The 21,459-nt window shown below is 50.6% G+C and overlaps 1 protein-coding gene across 1 annotated transcript in view; it reads right to left on the bottom strand.

Annotated features, from left to right (window-relative positions):
- The window catches only part of LOC119109747 (partitioning defective 3 homolog), a 35,669-nt gene extending 14,786 nt beyond the window's left edge, over window positions 1-20,883 (bottom strand). The window contains 4 exon segments of the mRNA XM_037233498.1: window positions 613-693; window positions 5,787-5,993; window positions 12,219-12,474; window positions 20,759-20,883. Coding sequence (XP_037089393.1) covers window positions 613-693; window positions 5,787-5,993; window positions 12,219-12,338 — 408 coding nt within the window. The 5' untranslated portion in view covers window positions 12,339-12,474; window positions 20,759-20,883.
- Window positions 20,884-21,459: the final 576 nt, after the last annotated feature.

Raw genomic sequence — 21,459 nt, 5'->3', positions numbered from 1 at the left:
TCTGCCACGCACGCGCGACACCGGACCGGTCACAGACAGAGCCCGAGCTAGGGCTGGCTCACTGCAGTGTCCGCTGCCAAGCACGCGCTCACTGACCGGTCACATCGCACTACTCACTGCGCTCCGGCACACCCGTCACCGACCGTCACAGGTAGAGCCCGAGCTAGGGCTGGCTCACTGCAGTGTCTGCCGACACACGCACGCGCTGACACCGGACCAGTCACAGACAGAGCCCGAGCTAGGGCTGGCTCACTGCAGTGTCTGCCGGCACACGCCTTCATCAGCGACATCGCCAGGTAGCCGGGGCCAGGATTCACTACTCCTCACCATTCGGGGACGCCAAAGCGGGCGGCAACTTGAGATTTAATCCCGAGTGACAAACGACAGCATGGGGCGGGGAGAAACGCGGATTGGACATGGAACGTGCTGCGTTAGAGTGGGAGCGTGGCACGTAGGGAGTGTGCGTTGTCATGACGCAGTAGCGACCGCGATGGTTATCTGTAGCCATAACTCGAACTGACATCCTTTAACATGCGGACGCTAAACACCGCCACCGCCGTGCATCAGACGGCCTTCACCAGCCAGAGGGCGCCGCCCATTGGCGGGCCGTACCTGAAGCGAGCAGGCAGGCGCCTGCTGACCGCTGACCTCAATGTCCATCCGGGAAAACCGCTGCATGTCGTGATCCCCGCCCTGAAACAGGAGGGGGGGGGGGGGGCGAGCGACTGGCTCAATGGGCGGCGCTCGGTGTCGACAGGTCGGAGACTGGGGCTCGGGGCTCTGGGGACCCGACCGGCTTCCTGACGCGACCACAGGACCAAATCAACGGCTGGTGCGTCGACGCTAGTGTAGACAAATCGCAGATAAAGATGCCCATTTTCTCGGCTTACGTAGGAAGGAATGGCAGAAAGGTTTTACCGCATTAGCAGGAAAACTCAATGCCAATATTAGTAGTAGAGGCCTGCGGCTGGTGACTGTGTGCAGTGCATATCCCAGCACTCTGTCCTTGGTCAATTGTCCTTGGTTCAGCATGACCGCTGAGAACATACGAGGGTACCATCACCGTTGTACAACCAGGGTCGGATGTCCATGTTCTGCCATGGTTCAACCAGCCACAATTTAGTGTTTCGGCCGCGCGAGACGTTGCCCCCCACCTGGGTCACGCCAGGCTCGGTGCCCACTCTAGTGTTTCGGCCGCGCGAGACGTTGTTCCCTACCTGGGCCACGCCAGGCTCGGTGCCCACTCTAGTGTCTCGGCCACGCGAAACGTTGTTCCCTACCTGGGCCACGCCAGGCTCGGTGCCCACTCTAGTGTCTCGGCCACGCAAAACGTTGTTCCCCACCTGGGCCACGCCAGGCTCGGTGCCCACTCTAGTGTCTCGGCCACGCGAAACGTTGTTCCCTACCTGGGCCACGCCAGGCTCGGTGCCCACTCTAGTGCCTCGGCCGCGCGAGACGTTGTCTCCCACCTAGACCACGCTAGGCTCGGTGCCCACTGCGAAGTCTCTCGCCAGTCCCGCCTGCCTGTGTGTAACGAGAACCCGTCGGAACAACAGGGGAGCCCGAGGGGAGCCCGAGAGAGCTCAGGGGCCGCTCACCCCGGACCCGGGACGATTGCGTCGCCCGCCGCCAGGCGCGCGGGGCAGATGACTGCTGTCACGCAGGAGAGCGTCACGCGGCGCCCAGCCCTGTACCGATGGCGGTGGCACAACGCGGCCCTGGCTGACCCAGAGACGGGACAGCTTCCCTCGTAAGCCCGCACCGGACGGCATGAGCATCGGTCAGTTATATGCGTAAGTCCTTGAAAAACATTGCTAAAGCAAATCATATAGACAGCCGAGGGGCACTCAGGCAGACGGGTGGTGTGTACTGAGTTGTCATGCTTTAAAAAGGTTGGGGCACCATGCCTCTTAGAACGTGTGAGGCCACCGCACTGATTAGCTACGATACATACAGTATGGTTAAATCGTGTCGAATTATTCATTTGCTGACGTTTCGTTACCCCCGCTGTACAAAAACTACTAACCTTATTACCAGCAGCTCATGCGCTACCTGGTAGCTCTACGCTAGCTCCGTCGCTGTACCAGTACCTAACGCTACTACCCCCCAGCCGTGACAAAACTACTAACCTTATTACCAGCAGCTTATGCGCTACCTAGTAGCTCCACGCTAGCTCCGTCGCTGTGCCAGTACCTAACGCTACTACCCCCCAGCTGTGACAAAAACAGCCAACAGGGGAGCTCCTACTGGAGTCATTGGAGGGCGCTGGTAGCGCACTCCAATAACTCGTGTTTTGACATCCCTGAACGCCCAAGTCAAACACCACACATTACTTGGATTGCTCACTGATTATTAGGAGGATAGCGCCTAATGCCGATGGCACCTTTCATGCCGCCACACTCCTGGCCCAACACTAGATATTCAGGTCACTCGCAAATACTGTTCCATTAGCGATCCGGGACGCGCACCCACAGGCTGCGCCCAGAGATGTCGTGCCCAACTGGCGACGTCGCAGCCGAGTTGGTGCCGCTCGCTGCCGAGGTGCCCGCGGGCCCGGTTCACCTGCCAAGCCACACTGCCGGACTGCCGGTCCACACCAGACCGACGGACTGCCGGTCCAGACTACCAGACTGTCAGACTGCTGGGCCAGACTGCCAGACTGTCAGACCGTCAAACCGTCAGGCCGTCAGATTACCCGGCTGTCAGACTCTAAGACTCAGACTGCCAGGCCACTTCAATCTGCCGCTGAGCACGCCGTACCGGCTGAGCCGCGGCGACCGTAGGCTGGCGGGCCGCTCCAGCCTTCGGTCGGCGGGTGGAGCGTCCGGTCCGCAGGTCACCTGGGCAGGTCAGGCCGGCCCTCTATCGGCTGTCCGCGTGTGATCACAAACATCCCCGGCCAACGGCGCGTCAGCCGCCGCCGGCACGAGACGCGGTCGGCGGCGCTTCCGCCGCAGCACGGCCTGCGTCTTGCGGGGCAGCGGACCATTGGACGTTCAGTAGCGCCGCCCCGGCGCCGGGTCCCAACGCCGGGAGCCGGCCGACGGCAGAGCGGTAGCCGCTGCGGCCGGCCGCTGACGGACGGCGACCGCCCGCCGCGCGGTGACAGGTGGCAGGCGCCGGGCCACCCGCCGCCGCCGCCGCCGCCGCCGGTCCCGTCCCGCGCCGTCCCGCCCGCCCACACTGTCCTCCGCCCGAAGACATTGTGTCCCACGGTCTCCGGAGCGGCGGGCCTGTCGCAGGCGGGCAGCGGCAGACTCGCCGGCGGGGAGCCCGGCCGACCGCCGAATGGCGATATACCGTCCCTTAAGGCCGATTTGGGCCTGTGTCATTCTCTCTGATCGAGAAATAAATTATGACTTCTGGGAGCAGTTTTCAACCACCAGCGAACCACAAAAAACAGAAATATTGAGACGTCTACCACTGATCTTTGGCCGTGACGCTGTGAACTAAAGTGCTACCATAAATGAAGTACCACTTTGCATTATTTGCCTCGCACTAGAATGCTAAACGGACTGCAGAAGGGAGTGCGCTGGAATCTTCGGCGTATTCGACTCAAGTACGTTTTTTCGGTGGACTCCTTGCCTTAGTGAGGTTCACAATGCATACATACTTCCAAAATTACAGGCAGTTGTCCGCATAACTAGCTGATCCATGTCCGCTGGCTAAGCAGCTGGCACGACAAACATGATCTATTGCGAGACATGTGTCAGCGGAACAGCTTACAACCGTACGATGAAAAGACATCTTGTCTCATACCAGTGCGCAATTTATGGGCATTAAACGCGCAAAAGTAGACAAGCTTTAATCGAAACCACGTCTGCTGACGCCGTCACATCTAAGTTAGCACCTAGCTCTCTACCCTCGAAGCAGGCTGGGCAAGGTCTGACTCCGACGTCATTCTGACGCAAAAGCTGACAAGCGTTTTGTTGAGAAACCTTTTCCGTAGCTCTGTGCGCCGGGGCGGCTGCCGAGCCAAGACGCCCCTCCGCAACGTCAAGATCCCACGCCAGTCTCACAGGGCGGAGGGGCTGCCGTTACCAGTCCCACGGGACAGACGGGCTGCCGCTGCCAGTCCCCCGGGACAGAGGGGCTGCCGCTGCCAGTCCCCCGGGACAGAGGGGCTGCCGCTGCCAGTCCCCCGGGACAGAGGGGCTGCCGCTGCCAGTCCCCCGGGAAAGAGGGGCTGCCGCTGCCAGTCCCCCGGGACAGACGGGCTGCCGCTGCCAGTCCCCCGGGACAGAGGGGCTGCCGCTGCCAGTCCCCCGGGACAGAGGGGCTGCCGCTGCCAGTCCCCCGGACAGACGGGCTGCCGCTGCCAGTCCCCCGGGACAGAGGGGCTGCCGCTGCCTCCCCCGGGACAGAGGGGCTGCCGCTGCCAGTCCCCCGGGACAGAGGGGCTGCCGCTGCCAGTCCCCCGGGACAGAGGGGCTGCCGCTGCCAGTCCCCCGGGAAAGAGGGGCTGCCGCTGCCAGTCCCCCGGGACAGACGGGCTGCCGCTGCCAGTCCCCCGGGACAGAGGGCTGCCGCTGCCAGTCCCCCGGGACAGAGGGGCTGCCGCTGCCAGTCCCCCGGGACAGAGGGGCTGCCGCTGCCAGTCCCCCGGGAAGAGGGGCTGCCGCTGCCAGTCCCCCGGGAAGAAGGGGCTGCCGCTGCCAGTCCCCCGGGAAGAGGGGCTGCCGTTACCAGTCCCCCGGGACAGAGGGGCTGCCGCTGCCAGTCCCCCGGGACAGAGGGGCTGCCGCTGCCAGTCCCCCGGGACAGAGGGGCTGCCGCTGCCAGTCCCCCGGGACAGAGGGGCTGCCGCTGCCAGTCCCCCGGGACAGAAGGGGCTGCCGCTGCCAGTCCCCCGGGACAGAAGGGGCAGTCACCGCCAGCCCCTGGGGCAGAGGGGGCTGCCGCTGCCAGTCCCCCGGGACAGAGGGGCTGCCGCTGCCAGTCCCCCGGGACAGAAGGGGCTGCCGCTGCCAGTCCCCCGGGACAGAGGGGCTGCCGCTGCCAGTCCCCTGGGGCAGAGGGGGCTGCCGCTGCCAGTCCCCCGGGACAGAAGGGGCTGCCGCTGCCAGTCCCCCGGGACAGAAGGGGCAGTCACCGCCAGCCCCTGGGGCAGAGGGGGCTGCCGCTGCCAGTCCCCAGGGACAGAAGGGGCTGCCGCTGCCAGTCCCCCGGGACAGAAGGGGCAGTCACCGCCAGCCCCTGGGGCAGAGGGGGCAGTCACTGCCAGTCCCCCAGGGCGGAGGGGGAGTCGCTGCCAGTCCGCCACGGCAGAGGGAAGCAGTCGCCGCCAGCCCCATGGGGCAGCAGCGACAGCCATTGTCATACTCCTGGGGCGGCGGGGACGGCGGGGACGGCGGAGACTCGCCCCAAGAGAGCCCGTTCCCACCAGCGGACGGCATCGGATAAAATGCAGGCACGGTTGCCGCCCTCGAACGTAGCATCCGACCCATTACCTCCTCGGCAGCGCTGGCACGTTAAGCGCACCAATAACGCCAACCGCAGACCGGACCGCAGGAGTGGTCCGCGCTGACTTCACCGGCACACGCTCCGGCATCAGGGCTCAGAGCTCCGGCACTATCGACAGTCCCGCCCGAGCGGAAAACACGAACGCCTTCAAACCCAGGGGCATTGTGGGCCAGAGGTCTCCGAGAACGGGAATCCAACTCCGGAAGTGGCCAGGACGGACAACGTTACAATCTACCAATGGGAGGGCGACGCCAGCGGGTATCGCGAGACATAGGTACCACTCGTGCTCCCACGGCTGGGCCGGCGCACCGGCCGTCACCTACCGTGAGGGGGACGGGGCTGGCCGTGCCGTCCGAGCTGCCAGAGGTGCCGTCGCCGCCGCCGTGCGGAGCGGCCCGGCCGCCATGTTCCTCATACACGGCCACGATCTGCTCGCGGTCGTCGGCCACGTCGCTCAGCCGGTCGTCCGGGTCCAGCAGGCCGCCGTCCACCGACTTGAGCGAGTGCACAGTCACCCACGAGTCGGACGGCTGCAATGGCATGGGCGGCGTCAGCGCATGGGAGTGGGGCGGCATGGGCGGCGCACAGATACGGGTGCGGAACAGAGGCGGTGGCAGGGGCTGTGTACGGGCCCGGATGGAGGCAGAGGCATGGTCCAGCCACACAAAGGCCGATCATGGTGGGAAGTCACGTGCCCACAGGAAATCATGTGGTGGAATCAGATGGTGGGCCCGCGGACAGGATGGGGGCATTTGTCACCCACAAACAAAAATCCATACTGCTTTGCCAGAGGAAAATAGTCAGGTCAAGCATCGCGTGACGCATAAAATTATCAAACACAGACGAATGTACTCGCTTGTCCAGTACCAGCAGGTTATCTCAACGGAACTTCCAAAATGGCGAGGACGTAGCGGCTCGTGGGACAGACAAGGACCGATCGGTGACAAACAGGAGCAACAAGTTACGTAACGGGCACTTTTCAGCTCCAACGCTTGGTAAATTACACGATGTGAGTGCCTGCTCAGCCAAATGTTCAAAACGTTTGGCTATTCACCTAAACTGAAGAGCACCATGCCTCAGACCTGGACATTTAAACCACGCCACTACGAGCTGTATGGCCGCCGCTTGTCTGCTGGCTCCCGTGGGCGAAAACGCCCGCTGCGGACGGCGCTGCCGCGGCGGCGGGAGTCGATGCTGAGATCGCCCCGCCGTCCGGCCGGCGCTCGCCCGTCGCCGGCACCAGGCGCCGTCCGGCCGTGCCGGTGCGCCGGACGTCACTGTTACCGACCCCGGTCGACACGCGGACAATGGCGGTCGAGCGCCGACCGATCGCTATCGACTGGCTGCTCTCATCTGTCCGGGCGGACCGGTGCCGGCCCCGGGGCCAGCCTCCCGGCGGCCGACCGATGTCAGCAAGCAGCTGGTCCGACGGCCTCCACGCGCGAGCCGCAGTCACGCCGGAGGCCGGCACTCAGACCCGCAGCCCATGACCGCAGCCCGAGCCTCCGGCGCCCCGCTCGACCCGCAAGACGAGCCCGCAGCGTGACGCATCGACACATGCCCGGCTGGTGATTGTTGTTGTTGTTCATTGGTGTTTTCGGGCGCGTCGACTGCAGCGGTCATTTTGGGCGACGGCCGCCAACTGAACAGTGTGCGGTGAGGCCCGGAGACGGACGGCCGCGGCCGGCCCGCACGCAGCAGCCAGGCTGGCTGTGACCGTCAGAGTACAGCTCTGTGTCGAGCCAGCGAGGCAAGCCGCAGCGCAAGCTCCACCGCCGCGATATGAAGTCTGGAATGGGTGCGCACCAGCAATGAGCCTGGTCCCCAGATCGCTTCCCGAGAACTGGTTCCTGGTTTCTGATTTCGGAATCGGCAACCTGTCCGGAATAAGGTCAAGAAAGCCAACAGCAACCACAATCCAGCCTGATATTCGACTGACAGATCCAGCAAGAGCCAGTATCCAGCCTGCCAGTCAGCCGAAAGAGCAAGCGATGATCAGTGCCATGTAGTTCCTGGTTTGAGAGCACCAATAACAACCAACAACTATCATGGGATACACCCAGGCATCCAACAGTAACCAAGATCCAGCCTAACATTAAGTGGAACAATCCAGCAAGGACCAGGACCCTGTATGGAACAGGCAGAGATCCCAGAAGAACCAAGATGCAACCCACCATTAGCTGAGATCCAGCAAGAGCTAATACCTAGACTGAAGTGATGTCAAAGGAAGCGATAAGAACCACAATTTTACCTGACATCCTTGTCAGCCTTTGGTGGATGGGCAGGAAAATGGCTAAGCCTGCTTCCAAAATACGTCAAAAGGATCCTCAAAATCCACTTCCGTCTGAAAGTTAAGAGGGCTGAGGGCACCCAAACAGATATGAAACCACATTCATAGTGTTCCTTACAGGTGATAAAAAATGGAAACTAAGCACACCAACCTTTCTACAAGATCGTTCCAAATTTCAAATTTGGCTGCAACCCCGTCCCGACGAGATTTTTCCAAGATATTACGCGGCTTGAAGAGTGGAAAATGGCGAATGCACTTATGTGAATTTGTCCATTTCCTGCACTCATGTAACCTTGCAGTTATGGTTTAAAAATTTATTTTTGGCACCTCCGACATTAGCTTCACTCCAAGGCCGGTCCACCTACTGGAATGTCTGCAGACATGGACCATTACTACCTGTCAATAAGTCCTCTTTCTTAATACTGACTCGATCCTTTCAAACCCAACAATTCTCTCAGCTGCTCCCAACAGAGGTCATCAAAAACACCCATGACTCCATCTTGGAAACAAGACCAGAAGTAACGAACCAAAACGCATAGGAAAATGCCAGTATCCGACCTAACCTCTCATCGGCTGTATCTGTTCTACCCCAGGTACTAGGTATTGCCGAGCTGACCAAACAACGCTGACCCAACTTGATGACCTCGGCCAAATTGGGATTTTTTGGTCCACTTAATCAACTTTTTGCAAATAATCAGTAAACACTTGATTGTATTAATAAGAGAAGACTCTTCTTACCATAATGTATGCCTACAGATTAGAGTACGATGACCTGTACGTAAGGTATGTGATAATGTGCCCATGTCCCTCTTGAGGATGAGCTCAGCCCGAAATATTGAGTACTGCGAATAAAATCCTTGTTAAACACTACGAAGTGGTTTAACCGGTGTCTCCTGGTAAACTGAAGGTCATTAGCTCAACATCGTAACTTTGAACTCATAATGGCAAAAAACAAGGAGCTGGAGGCCTCTCCTTCTGCTATGTTGTTTTGTCGAAAGAACTGGTGGGAACCAGGATCTAGTGGCTTGTTTTGTCAAGAGAATCGGGGGAGCCAGGGCTTTGATTTGCCGAAAGAACTAGCGGGAACCACGATCCTACGTTCTGCTTTCTCGAAGAAAAAAAATGGAAACCAAGGTCCAAAGTCATGCTTCGCCGGCAGAACCAGGGAGGACCAGGATTTTGGGTTCGTTTTATCGAAAGAAAAAGTGGAAACCAAGATGGGGAGCATTACTTTGTCGAAGGGAACGCTAGGAGCCAGAAGCCAACATTGGGGACCGGGCGCATGTCTGGTGCGCACGATGCGTTCACGCACGATGCGTGTGCTTTTAGTATTGCATAGTGCGCACGCAGGTTCACTGCCAGACATCATTACCCACGCAGCCGCACAGCAGGCACCGTCCTCCGTCCCACGGAGGCCCGTAATACCCCACTCCCCTCCCTCCCCTACCTCGGCGAAAACCGCCGCCGACACCGCCAGCACGCGCCGTCGTGCAGCCCACGAGAGCCAGGCGATGTCGCGAAAGACTGAAACTTTTCGTGTTGGTATTGCATATCGCAAGGTTAGATTGGGTGCCAGCAAGATCCTTATCAGAGCGCGTACATAAAACGGGTGCATCAAAGCGGGTGTAACGGTGTATCTCTGGAAGATGGGTCACTTTATACTCGCATAAGTGATCGTACACTGGGCGTCACGCACACGCCTGCCCGCGTTATTACACAAGCCGGATGACTGGGGGAGAGGGGGGGGGGGGGATCAAGGGTGGAGTCGAAGGTCGAAGCGGTCGGCATCAAGGAGCAGCATTAAGGGTGAACACAGCTACCATGGCGGGTCACTTGCCGTGGGCACCTTTTAACACCCGGTCTCCTCTATCCTGCGGCCGGTCTGCCCCCTTCCACGGACTCAGGTTCATATGCTGGTCCCCGGGGAGAAGGGGGCGTTTAATTCTACCACGAAAAGCTAGGCTAGTCATAATGTTTGACGATGGGATGTGGTGTGCCTCGCCGTGGCAATCCATCCAATTCATCCGACCAATGCGCCCTATTTTTCTTGTTTTCATCATCCACAAAAATGAGGGCAACTGCCCTCCCCCCCCCCCCCAAAAAAAGGACAGTAGCACAACACTGTCACAGACAATTCATGCGAGGCACCAAGGATGGGGACCTGCATTCGAAATCACATTACCCATCCGCATACGAATTTTTGCGCACAAACTTCTATAACACGAACTTTGTCCCCGCGCAACATTTCGTATGTACACTGCGTATTTACATTATACATACGTATACGAACTCTTACGTACGTAGTTTTGTTGTACGAACTTTTTCACCGACGAACGTGGGCATACGAACAACTGCGGTCAACCTTTATACATTGCGAACTGTTGTTAACATTTTTACAATGCATACTTCAACTTGACAAGCATCAGGCATACTAACGTTATCCACTAACAATTGCTTATCCTGCTAACTAACAAACGTTATAACTAACGTTATCCACTAACTATATGAGCTTTTTTACCGTACTTTTGTTCGCAGCACTGACATAAAAACGTGGTCGATGTCAATTAAGGTCGCTGTTTTTTCCCTAATTTAACTTTCAACTGAGCTCAGTGACCTATGTTGGCCTTTGGACCACAATACATTCAGCACCAAATAAGCACCAAATTCTCGTCTGGGCAAGAATTTGGTGCTGATCCAGAGTGCACTTACCTAAAAGTTCATGAAAATAAGCCAGACAAGCCAAAGGCCAGATTGCAAGGTAACGAAAGCCCAAGGAGGTTACTTGCCCAATTGCTAAGTTTGGTTTATCACTGGGGAAAATCTACGTGGCTTTATAGGGGAAATAATTCAATGAGATAAACAAATACCAGCAACGATGCAAAATGTGATGAAGCAGTGATGAAAATGGAAACGTCAAAGGGCGATATCATTTGATGAACAAGATATGAGGACTTCAGGAAGACTACAGTATAACATGACGCTGGACACCCCAAGTTCATCTACATGATGCTTTAACATGAATATCACGTAAGGCTGTGAGTATTCTTCAAATTTTCACAAACTGGTTACGAACGGATACCAATCAGTGCCCTCCCTCCCCCCCCCCCCCCCCCCCTCCATGTGAGGGATCTGAAATAATCCATGTTAAAGGAGCTCAAACATAATATACAAAACCAGTGAATGGCTGGCACTATTATGCCTAGGCAAGACTTATCTCCCACTCCCCAGCGACCCCTTCCATAAACCACTGATTTTGTGTTGATAGCCTGACCCCAAAAAGTAATTGAGTTGCTAGAGTTGGCTATAAAGTTTTGAGCCACCACAGTGAAAAGGTGAGCTCTGCAGGGGTGTAAGATTACATTCAGTTTCCGTGGATGATCCCTACCCCGACATGCAGGTCAGTCCTCCAGTTGAACTGAGCCCCCTACCTTCCAGCTTTAGACCACTATTTATGAGTGCTGGGCAGGCTCATGAGTCAGAATGCAGTTTTCTTATATCTCAAACTAAAATATGAAGTGAAATATTATTGCTGGCTGAGGGAAGAACAACACAGCATGACTTGTAAGGTAACAACTGTATGCTATGCTTGTTTGTTTGTTTGGGGGGGGGGGGCAATATTAACATCATATGTGCGCTGTACAAGGTCACTTTCACCGGTGCATACATTGTGCCAGGGCAGACCAATGCACGCATGTGGCACAATCAATATCACTGTTTTTCTCAAGCCAACATTTGGCAGGTGAAGTAGCTATTTTGCAGAATATTGCTCTGGTTCTTTACCATGTTGTATGCATGTATGCTCATTTCAGAACACACAGATGCAGTACTTCAAGTTACAGTAGACTCAGGCCAGTGTTTAGAAAAGGCCTGATGTGTGATGGGTTACATAATTTGGTGTCATTTTACAGGAATGTGCACAGATAACAATCATTGTTAGTTGCAATCCCAAAGATAACACTTTCCACCATTATTGGGGAAGAAAAGCAATAACCACATGGGTGTCACCACCTCTCTGTTCAGAAAGGGGACAACCCCAGCTGCCCTTTCTCCACTGTAGTGTTCCAAATTAATCTAGGAAAGTGCCCATGGTGCAAAATTAATCCAGGGAGGTGACCATGATGCAGATATAAATCCATGCTAATAGAATCCTGATTTCTCCAGTGGCCTCTGCATACAATTATTGGCACTTATCTAATGCCCTTTGGCCCTGAATGTAGAGCCTAATACCCCATTTATCAAGCCTCAGGTACTGCAATGCTGGGTTGACTGCCACCCAGCTTGGTGCTGATTGGCAAGTTTTGAGCTAGGGGGAGGTGGCAGGCAGTGAACTTAAAGCTGGATTGTAGTGGTATGAAAAATATTGACGCCCCTGCTATCGGAGTGGTCAAATATGGAAACACTGTCACTGTATATCACCACTGATAACAAAAATAAAAACTGCAGGCCATGTTCAAACATGACTTACCCTTCCAGTAGCCTTCTTGTAGCGTGCTGCTGACCGAAGCATGAGGTCACGGACTGACCCATTTCCACTCCCACAGGGAACAACCACTCTAACACCTTTGAAACACACAGTCACTTTCATTGCAGCATTGCTGCTGTGATGCTGACTTGATTTCACTGGTGGCCAGCCACCTTGAGTCTTCCACATTTGCACAACTCAGTGGAATGACTCACTTCCTCATCATTGCCAGCTGATGGTCCACCTATGCCCCCAACACCTGCAAGAAACAAATGCCAGTGAATTTCATATACAACGTTGAATCCAATAGCCACACAAACAACCTCCATAGCTCTAATCTATAGCTTCAATATGCTTCCCCACAAACTATGGGAGTCTGAAACCAACCTGCAACCACCCCAGTCTGCAAAACATACAGCCATGCAACATGGCACTGGTGCTCTGCATGTGGTGCATGCCTACACCAAACTAAGGCCAGGCAAGACTGCTCTCAGTTTTCAAGTTGTTTTGCTTGAATTTGTTTGTAATTTTGTAATTATACTTAAAAAGCTTAGGCATTACAGTTTCTCAAAACTTTGGCTCTCTTAATCTTCAAATTGGTGACAACAGTGACTGAAACTTGGGTGTTTCTTGGTGTTTTTACCCTGTTTTGGTGTTCTGGGCATTTTTAGACACTTTGTTCTCTACTAATATACACTGTAAGGAGATAAAATATTGTTCTCTGTGAGCAGCCTGAGATGAAGGCAAGCTGTTCCGCAGCTCCGCAAAGAAGGCAATTTTGACAATATCACATGCCACACTCACATGACTAAATGAGGGAAACTGCTTGCAGATTTCAGCTGAATCTTTCTACCATATCACATAAAACATTTCCTTTCAATGCACTCTGTGCCCAGGTCCATTGCTGCTCACCAACACACAGAATATCTTGTATAGGTCATGAGTCAACATTTTTGAATTGCACTGTTAAAATCATTATAGCACAATAAAAATGTATATGAAGTACATGCACACTAACATATACCCCTAAACATAGCATGCATTGATCATATATTGTTTAAAAATAGTTTTAATCCTTTTTCAGTAGTATCTTCCTTTAATTTGCACTTCAAGCTATCAAAAATGGAGATTGTATCGATAATATTGACGTCAAAACACCATCCCAAACCCTTGCTTGAGCACGTCGCGATCCACGGCTCCACGAGTCTCCAGCTCTTGAGGAAGATTTAGATTTGGAGAGAAGGCAAATTCTCCACCAAGAAATCCGAGCTGACTATTCGATGAAAATGCATCAAAGGGCGATTAAATAAAAGCACAGATCTTTTTCTTTCATCTAGAGAGCATTGCTACAGAATTATTATCTGAGACTAAAGCTTAGGCAAGGTCTCTTGTTCTCCACTGAGCAGAACTTTCAGCATTTTATTTACACAATAACATGTTTTTTAGATCTACCTTTTATTTCAGCTGGGTTTGCCAATGACTAATTTTCACAAAATCATTAAGGATCTAACCAATCAATACCAAGACCAATCAATAACTTACAACAGCTCTGTCATTGAAGACCGCTATTCTGTGCACACCAATTAAGTAACCTTTCAACGTATTTTATTAGGCACAGCATGCGGAGCTGTGCTAGGCTGTGATAGTGCAATGGGTTGAGAGTATAAATAAAGGCAACATCTAAATTCACCTCACTGTCATACACTGCAAAAAGCATTGTATTAGACTCAACATGGATGAGTACATGTAGCAATGCTATCTTTATACAACTTGCTTGCTCTGTAGGGAGGAAATGATTCCTCTGCCCCTGCTGCATTGAGCCCAACCCCTAATCACTCGGCAGTCTGGCATCCCCGGTGGTGTAGTTTTGTACATAACTTTGAGGAGCAGGTGAGCAGGGAAATCTTTCATCCCAAATAAGTGGTGCAAACTATGTTCTCCCTGATTTTGATGCTCCTATCTATATCCTATCTATATCCTATCATTTTGATCCTTTGATGCTCCTGTCCATATCATTGTGGCTTGCATGACATTTCAATCATAAATTCACCCTCATGTGCCAGGGGGAATTGTGCAACAGGTGCACATAATTTTAAGCATCGATTTCTATCAGCCTTAAGTTGGACTCACACCTTAATAGAATTATCAATATCAACAAATTTATATCAGCTCCAAGTTTCAAAAAACAGCAGGTGTGAGCATACATGTAGGAAGGAAGCACTTACTTAGGAAGCTACAAAATTTAAGAAGTGCAAGCAGCCAACCTCTAATGGTCTTTGGCAATCACTGAGACCAGCTAGAGCATGGTGTTTAGTGTCATCCACCACCAGAAAATGTCCTTCAGTGCCAGCTGTGAATACAGCTCTAGTTCACCTGGGTTATCTTGTTCTCACTACAAGCCATGATTTCAGATTTTTTGTTCTTTCCCAAGAGCCAAAACACAATTTCAGATACTGGCAGTGTCTGAAACCTGGATGTTACCTGGGGTTTTTAGCCCTAAGACATTTTTGCTCCACAAATATAAACTGGAAATAATTTTGATTTTGTACTCCAGGATTGTGACTAGGTAAACTGAAATATTTTGTACTCCATCATGATGCAACAAGAACAGGTTTTGGAAGAACTTATTTTGCCTCTTTGTGTCAGGGCAAACAAAACCAGAAAGTGCAACAGCTTGAGACTTACTGCTTCCATCAGGAGACATGCACTGATATCTGCAAGAGCACAAATCTTGCACCCACCAGACTAAGATGCCCAATAGTTAGCAGCCTGTGTTGCCACCTGGGTAAATAATAAACCATGTATGGAAATGCGAAAAGTAAAGTGTGCGAATGTTGAATGGAATTGCCTTTGAACAATACCGGGAAATGAGAAACGAGCACCAGAATCGCACCGGTCTGTAGATTAGCAAACCTCTCACTTCCTATGTTCTTTGCAGACCAAATCAAACTTGAATATGACAACCTACCGTTGTCGACGAACCGCATTAATTGCCAATGATGCAACGAACATTCATAAAAACAGCACGCCCAACTACCTACCGCAGACGGCCGCCTACCCACGCGCCAGCAGTGTCATGGCAATGCAAATAAGAGATTCGCTCGCAATTGAGCGTCGGAAACGTCTCAACTATTAAGCAGCTTGCACCTGCCCCCCAGCTCACGTTGGAGGTTGAACACAGCAAAACCCTCCAATCAGTTTTAATGATTTGCCTGCCTCCTCGTGACCGATTTGTCAAGAGCATAACTATTATGCTTGCACTCATGCCTTAAACAGATTTGTCAAAATTTGGAGGAAAGCTGTATAGAGATGGACATCGCAATTATGAAGGACTTATTTACACTCATCCAAAACTGCCATGTGGTCAGATTTTTGGCCACTTCCTGGTATTCAGAGAACAAAAATGTCACGACAGTTGTAGATTCGAACCAAGTTAAATTTGTCACTTAAGGCAGTGAAATTAAAGCTGGTAATTCAAGCTATACAAAAATACTCCTTTCAGTCAAAAAACGTTGCTATAAATAGCAAAACAACTGTTCAGAGACAGCCATCTCACTCCAGCAAAAACGCCACAACACCAGTGTAGCATGAACCCATAACTTTGGCATGGTAAATTAAGGCAGTGTGGGAAAAACCTCCGTTTTCTGGTGGATGTGACACCAGGAAATTTTGTACTCCAGGCTCTTGTCAGGAAAGAATGACAATTTTTGTACTCCAGACAAACCCTGCAGTCGCCCCACAAAGCAGACACCATTGCAAATGTATGAGCCTGAGTATAAGTACCAAGGCAGACAGTTTTGCTTTCTTGATAGCCAGGAGGGTGCATGAACTTTGCTTTCATGAAGTGAGTTATAACTTTTATCTGATTTCCAGGGACCAAACATATGGAGCACCAAGAAATGGAGACAAGCATCTGCAATCCTGCAGGAGCTGGCCAATCCAGGGCAGTTCATGTTAATGTCCTTCATCATTGTATTACATGGGTTAGATGCACTTGGACAAGCCTATGCAACTCCTGAATGGTGATGACAACTCATGTGAGTTACTTCTGTGGGAATGAAATAAACTGAAATATGGAATGTGCTTGTTTTAAGTACCTACCGCTGCCACATACCTTGCATGTCATTACCTGTGGGGAAAATATATGGCGCACCTGAATAAGTAAGAAGACCGCATTCTCCACGACGCACACACCCACCGATAACTTTCAAGAAACGGACAAACATATCACGGCTCTGGCTCCTACCACGCGACGAACCCATCGCCTCCCGTACCCGAAACCAGCGGCAGCCCAGCCTCCTGCAACTGACGAGTGCATTTTCGAGCAGTGAAGGTCCGCGTCGCAACAGACACCTACAACAATATTCGTTCGACCAGAAACCACTAGCAGCACCAAAATCACCGCTGGCACATCTCTTTCAACTAGGTCATTCAAAGACTCGCCGAGCAAGAAGTCCAGCATGCCAACTATGCTCTTAACTTACCTCATATTAAGATAACATGCTAGCGATTTTAACAAAGGACGTGCATCTTGCAAACAGTTTGGTGGGAAAATTCCAAAGATTGCAGCATTGCACATCCTTTTCAAAGTGCTTGTTTCATTCCTGCTCCTGCCATACCAGCCACCAATCACCATCCAACTTGCAATTAAACTCAAAATCATAGCATTCAAACATACCACATATCGGCACTTTTGAGATAGAATCATGACATTAAATGGCACCCAAATATCACGTTTGTGGGCGGCACTTTCGGTGGTAACGGCTTCTTTTGGGTTCTTAAATGTCATCGGGAATTACGTTCCCAAAATGGGAGTTTGCGGCATGCAGCATTCCAAAACTTATTACTATTGTATAAATGATAGTAAGTCAACCACTTTTTCAGAAATCGGTAGATGCCGGTTTTTGAATATTCGAGGATATCTTACTTATTTAACAAGGGTATCATGTCTCCAGGCTCAACCAGTACCTATACTTGTAAGATAGAGATGGTCCATAACCCGGTGGGAAAAAATCGCAGTACTTGGTTGCCCTTCTCACAATGGGGCCTATAGGGAGACCCGGGGAGAACAAGCCGGAGTACAAGCCGGAGAACGGCAAGTTTTTAGCAAAGTTAGCCAAATTTAATTGAAAAATTTACGTGTTTTGGTATCGTCCCGATACGGGCCTTCCTCAGAGGGTGTTGAAATGGCATGATATGCCTTAGAATGAGAAATATCTATAGATTTGTAGTACAGGTACTGCATTATCTCGGCGTTGTCTTGCGCCACCAGAAGATAATATATATTTGTAGGTGGAAAATAGCAACTTTAAATGCATGACTGTAAAGCTCTATGATTTTTCTACCGCAAACTTAACAATTTGTGTTACTGCAACTGCATAAATGGTTTTTCTTAGACTATTCATCACAGCCTGTCATTTCAGGACTGACTCGTGGTACTTGTACTTGGTTGCCCATTGACGAGTGCTAGAATGTCATCACAATGTCTGTGAATGCGCCAGAACTCCTGTGCATGGTTTGGTTGTTTGTCTTGATGTGGTGGGAGTGAGGAGGGCAGGAGGGTGAGTGAAGCTGCTTGGGATTATGTGCATCGTAGCTGCGAGTTTGAGGTATTCAGTGAGACAAAGTGGAATTGGTTGTCTTCAATTTTCACACAGCATGTATCCACACTTCTAAAGTTACTTGGGATTCAGTTTTGGACCGCTATTAAGTCATTCCAAAAAAGGTAAATAAATACCTGGGGGACTGATCCATAAATGTTAACCACTGCAGGCTGGTGCAGAATCACCTTGGTATAACCTGCTCTACCTACAGCATGGTGGGTAGGTACGTAGGTACTAAGGTATCTATATACAACATAAATGCTAGGCTTGGGTTTCCCATGTGGGATCAAATATGAGGCTGGCCTCTTTTCAGCTTGTGGTTATAATTGCTGTAACCTGACAGGAGGCAATGCTGCCATGTTCCTTGCTGTCAGGCATAAGGTCTTGCAGTGACAGTATTAAAACTGTCCCTACATAAGATCATAGGGAACTTGGAGAAGAGGAGAGGGATAACAGGAGGTGCAGGAAGAGAGGAGGAGTGGAAGTGGAGGAGAAGTGGAAGGAGAAAAGTGACAGAAAGAGAAGGTGAGGAACTGAAAGAGGAGAAGAGCAGAAAGAGAAGGATAGGAAGAGGAACACTTTTGGTATGTTTATATTAATTATGTTAAGGCCAAAAGGACAACATGTTAGTGATGTCACATACATAAGGCTTTCATAGACAGTTGCATCTGCCTAAGACTCATTAAAAAACCAGGGTGTGATGCACAATGGTTGTCTGCAACTTAGTTTGTCAGTAAGCAGAGGATGCACCTGATTTATCATTTCGATATTGTGTGAGTTTGCATGTAGATAGGTAATGATAAGTAACTGAGCTTTGTATGATGCACCTGTGAATGCATATGTATAAAGTTTTGTTGTTAACCTCTCAACTGTATATTGCTTATTAGCATGTACCATTAAGCAATCTTTGCATGTATAGGTGAGCTAGTAGCACTACAGAGATATGGATGGGATCAGTGTGGCACCCTCACTCACAAGAAGTGCTCTGTTCCACGGAAACGCAAAATTGCATGCTGACACTAATTTTTGCCAGAAAAACATTGGGAAAATGTTGACCCATTAAAGGCAGTATGTGATGTACTCCAAGCAAGGCCCATTGTGCAGACACTATTAGACAGACCTTTGCTTGCAGGCAAGTTTGTACTCCGACCACAAAAATTTTTGTACTCAGCCACCAGCAAAAAAAACTAAATTTCTCACCCTGAATTAAGGAGAAAGGTTTATTAGGACAAAAACAGCAATTCATTACAACCTAAATTATCATATCTTGCAATATTGGTTAAAGTGCATCAAAATCCATGAAGACCTTGTATTATCCAGCAAAGTCAGTGGAGTGTCTGACTCTGATCCCTTTTGGCTGGCCTGCACAGGTCTGTCAGGCATTGTACTTGCGCTGGCTTCGGTGGTACATCAGTTAAGAGTGCTGCCTGTCTCTGTAGTTCGGGTGAGACATGCAGGGCCTTGTGTGTTGACTGGGAGTGGGAAGGTGGAGGACATGAATGTTTAGCTGTTTTTAAAACCAGTTAGCTGGTGGAGCATGAGTAGCGTGACTGTGTTGGAGCACGAGTAGCGTGATCATAGTGAAGCATGAGTAGGTGGCCATCTGCAGCATGTTCATTTGCATTTTTTCGACATTTTTGTCTGGCTGTGCATATCATACCCACCCCCCATTTTGGAGGGTGTAAAGCCTGATGCGTAGCCACCCTCCATTTTGGAGGGTGTACGAGCCTGATGCATAATTACCCTCCATTTTGGAGTGTATACACAGAGCATTTCATAAGTTGCAAACCAATGTATATGCACACATGTTTCATAGCACAGGGTTTGAGACTGTGTTGTTTCAGTGTGTCATGTTTAATACTGATGTTTCCTTTCATTGAAAGTGCTGTTACATGAATTGCTGTACATGAAAAGTGGTACTTTTGTTGAGTGCCACCCATAGTACTATTATCCCTCAAAGATGACCTAAATAAACCTGTAATGACCTGCAGCACTTGGATAATTTTGTACTCAATTAGAGAAAATTTGCACTCTGCTACCAGGAAAATTTTTGGAATTTCCAATACTGATTAAGTATATCTAGGTCAGTAAAACCCTAGGCAGATATCACATTGCTCCAGAATCTTTCCCTTACATGGGAAAGATTGTACTATAGCTAGAACATAGCCACAATAACTATGATGCCCCAGATGCTCTTATTTTTCTTGTGGCTTGCATAACATTTCAATCATAAACTTGTCATAATGTGCTCATGGGAAATGATGCAACAGGTGCACCATACTTTGAGCAATGGTTTCTATCAGCCTGAATTGGAATTAACACTTTTGCTACAGAACTATCAAAACCAACAATTTTCTATCACCTCCATAGCTTCAAAAAATATAGCAGGTGTGACCAAAGGCTTATGAAGGAAGCACCTACTTAGGAAGCTAGAAAATTTAAGAACTGCAAGCAGCTGATCTCTAATGACCTCTAATGGTCTCCTAAATCTCTAAAGTCTCTAATGGCAATCATTGAGACCACCTAAAGCATGGTGTTTACTGTCATCTGCAGCCAAAAAAGTCATTTAGCATCAGCCATGAATTCAGCATAAATTCACTTGGGTGATTTTATTCTCACTTGAAGCTGAGATTGCAGCAAATTGTTGTTCTCTCCCCAGGAGCCAAAACCAAATTTCAAATATTGGATATTGGGTGGCAGCCTATTACAAAATTCAGGGCACTGAGATTTGTGGCAGTGGTGTGTGGTTACCGATTGTGCTAAAATGATTCCCAGGACATCATTCCTACACTTCAATCATCTGGACATGTTCCAAATAACAAAAATCAAAATGCAGCCTGCCCCCACACCTCCACATTCACTGCAACTGTTCCATGGCGCCACATTTGTCGCAAAGGTATGTACTCATCACCTCACACCCAGCACTTGTTTACCACTTACATATGTGCCGGCCGAACATCCATTGATCTTGCACGTAAACTCTGACACCTCACGCCACCCTCCCCCATCTCCTCCCCACGTTTCACATCTTCCAACCCCACGCGCCCCAACCACCTCCCCCGCATAACCATCCCGCACACCGATTCCAACGGTAAGGTCAAGGCTCAGTACTTTAGGCAAAGTCACCAAGCCGTTTCTTTCTCCCCTTTTCCATCCTCCGCATGACATCACTGGGATTCGCTATGGCAGTTGGCTGTAGCGGCCACTGAATTGGCGCCCTAGCTGTCGGCATTTAACGGTGAAGTTAGTGATTTAGCAGTTTATTTATCAGTTTGCTTAGCGACGAGTTCCGATTTCGCCAAAAACTTGTAGAATTGTCAATTGTGACACGAGAAGAGCCAATCTGACGTCTACAATGTCTCGTCACCTTCAAGGTCAAGTGCAGGGTTATGTGAAGGGAACCTCTGATCAATCGAAAGTTTTGGCTACTTTTTTCTAAGCATCAGAATTAACCTACGCATGAACCAGCGTCCGTGAAATGGTCCTGCCCGTTCGAGGTCACCCTTTCAAGATCAATTTTAGGATCAAAGAACGGAAATTTTCTAGTCATTCAAAATATTCTACCGATAGTCCTGACCTATGAAAGTCCTACTCCAAGGTCAAGTTAAGGCTCAGATGTTGAATGACTCAATATTTCTTAA

This window comes from Pollicipes pollicipes, unplaced genomic scaffold (genome assembly GCF_011947565.3).
Source record: "Pollicipes pollicipes isolate AB1234 unplaced genomic scaffold, Ppol_2.1 Scaffold_7231;HRSCAF=8579_pilon_pilon_pilon, whole genome shotgun sequence".
Taxonomy (NCBI): Eukaryota; Metazoa; Arthropoda; class Thecostraca; order Pollicipedomorpha; family Pollicipedidae; genus Pollicipes; species Pollicipes pollicipes.
The sequence above is the reverse complement of the archived record's forward strand: the minus strand, read 5'-3'. Positions and strand labels throughout refer to the sequence as shown.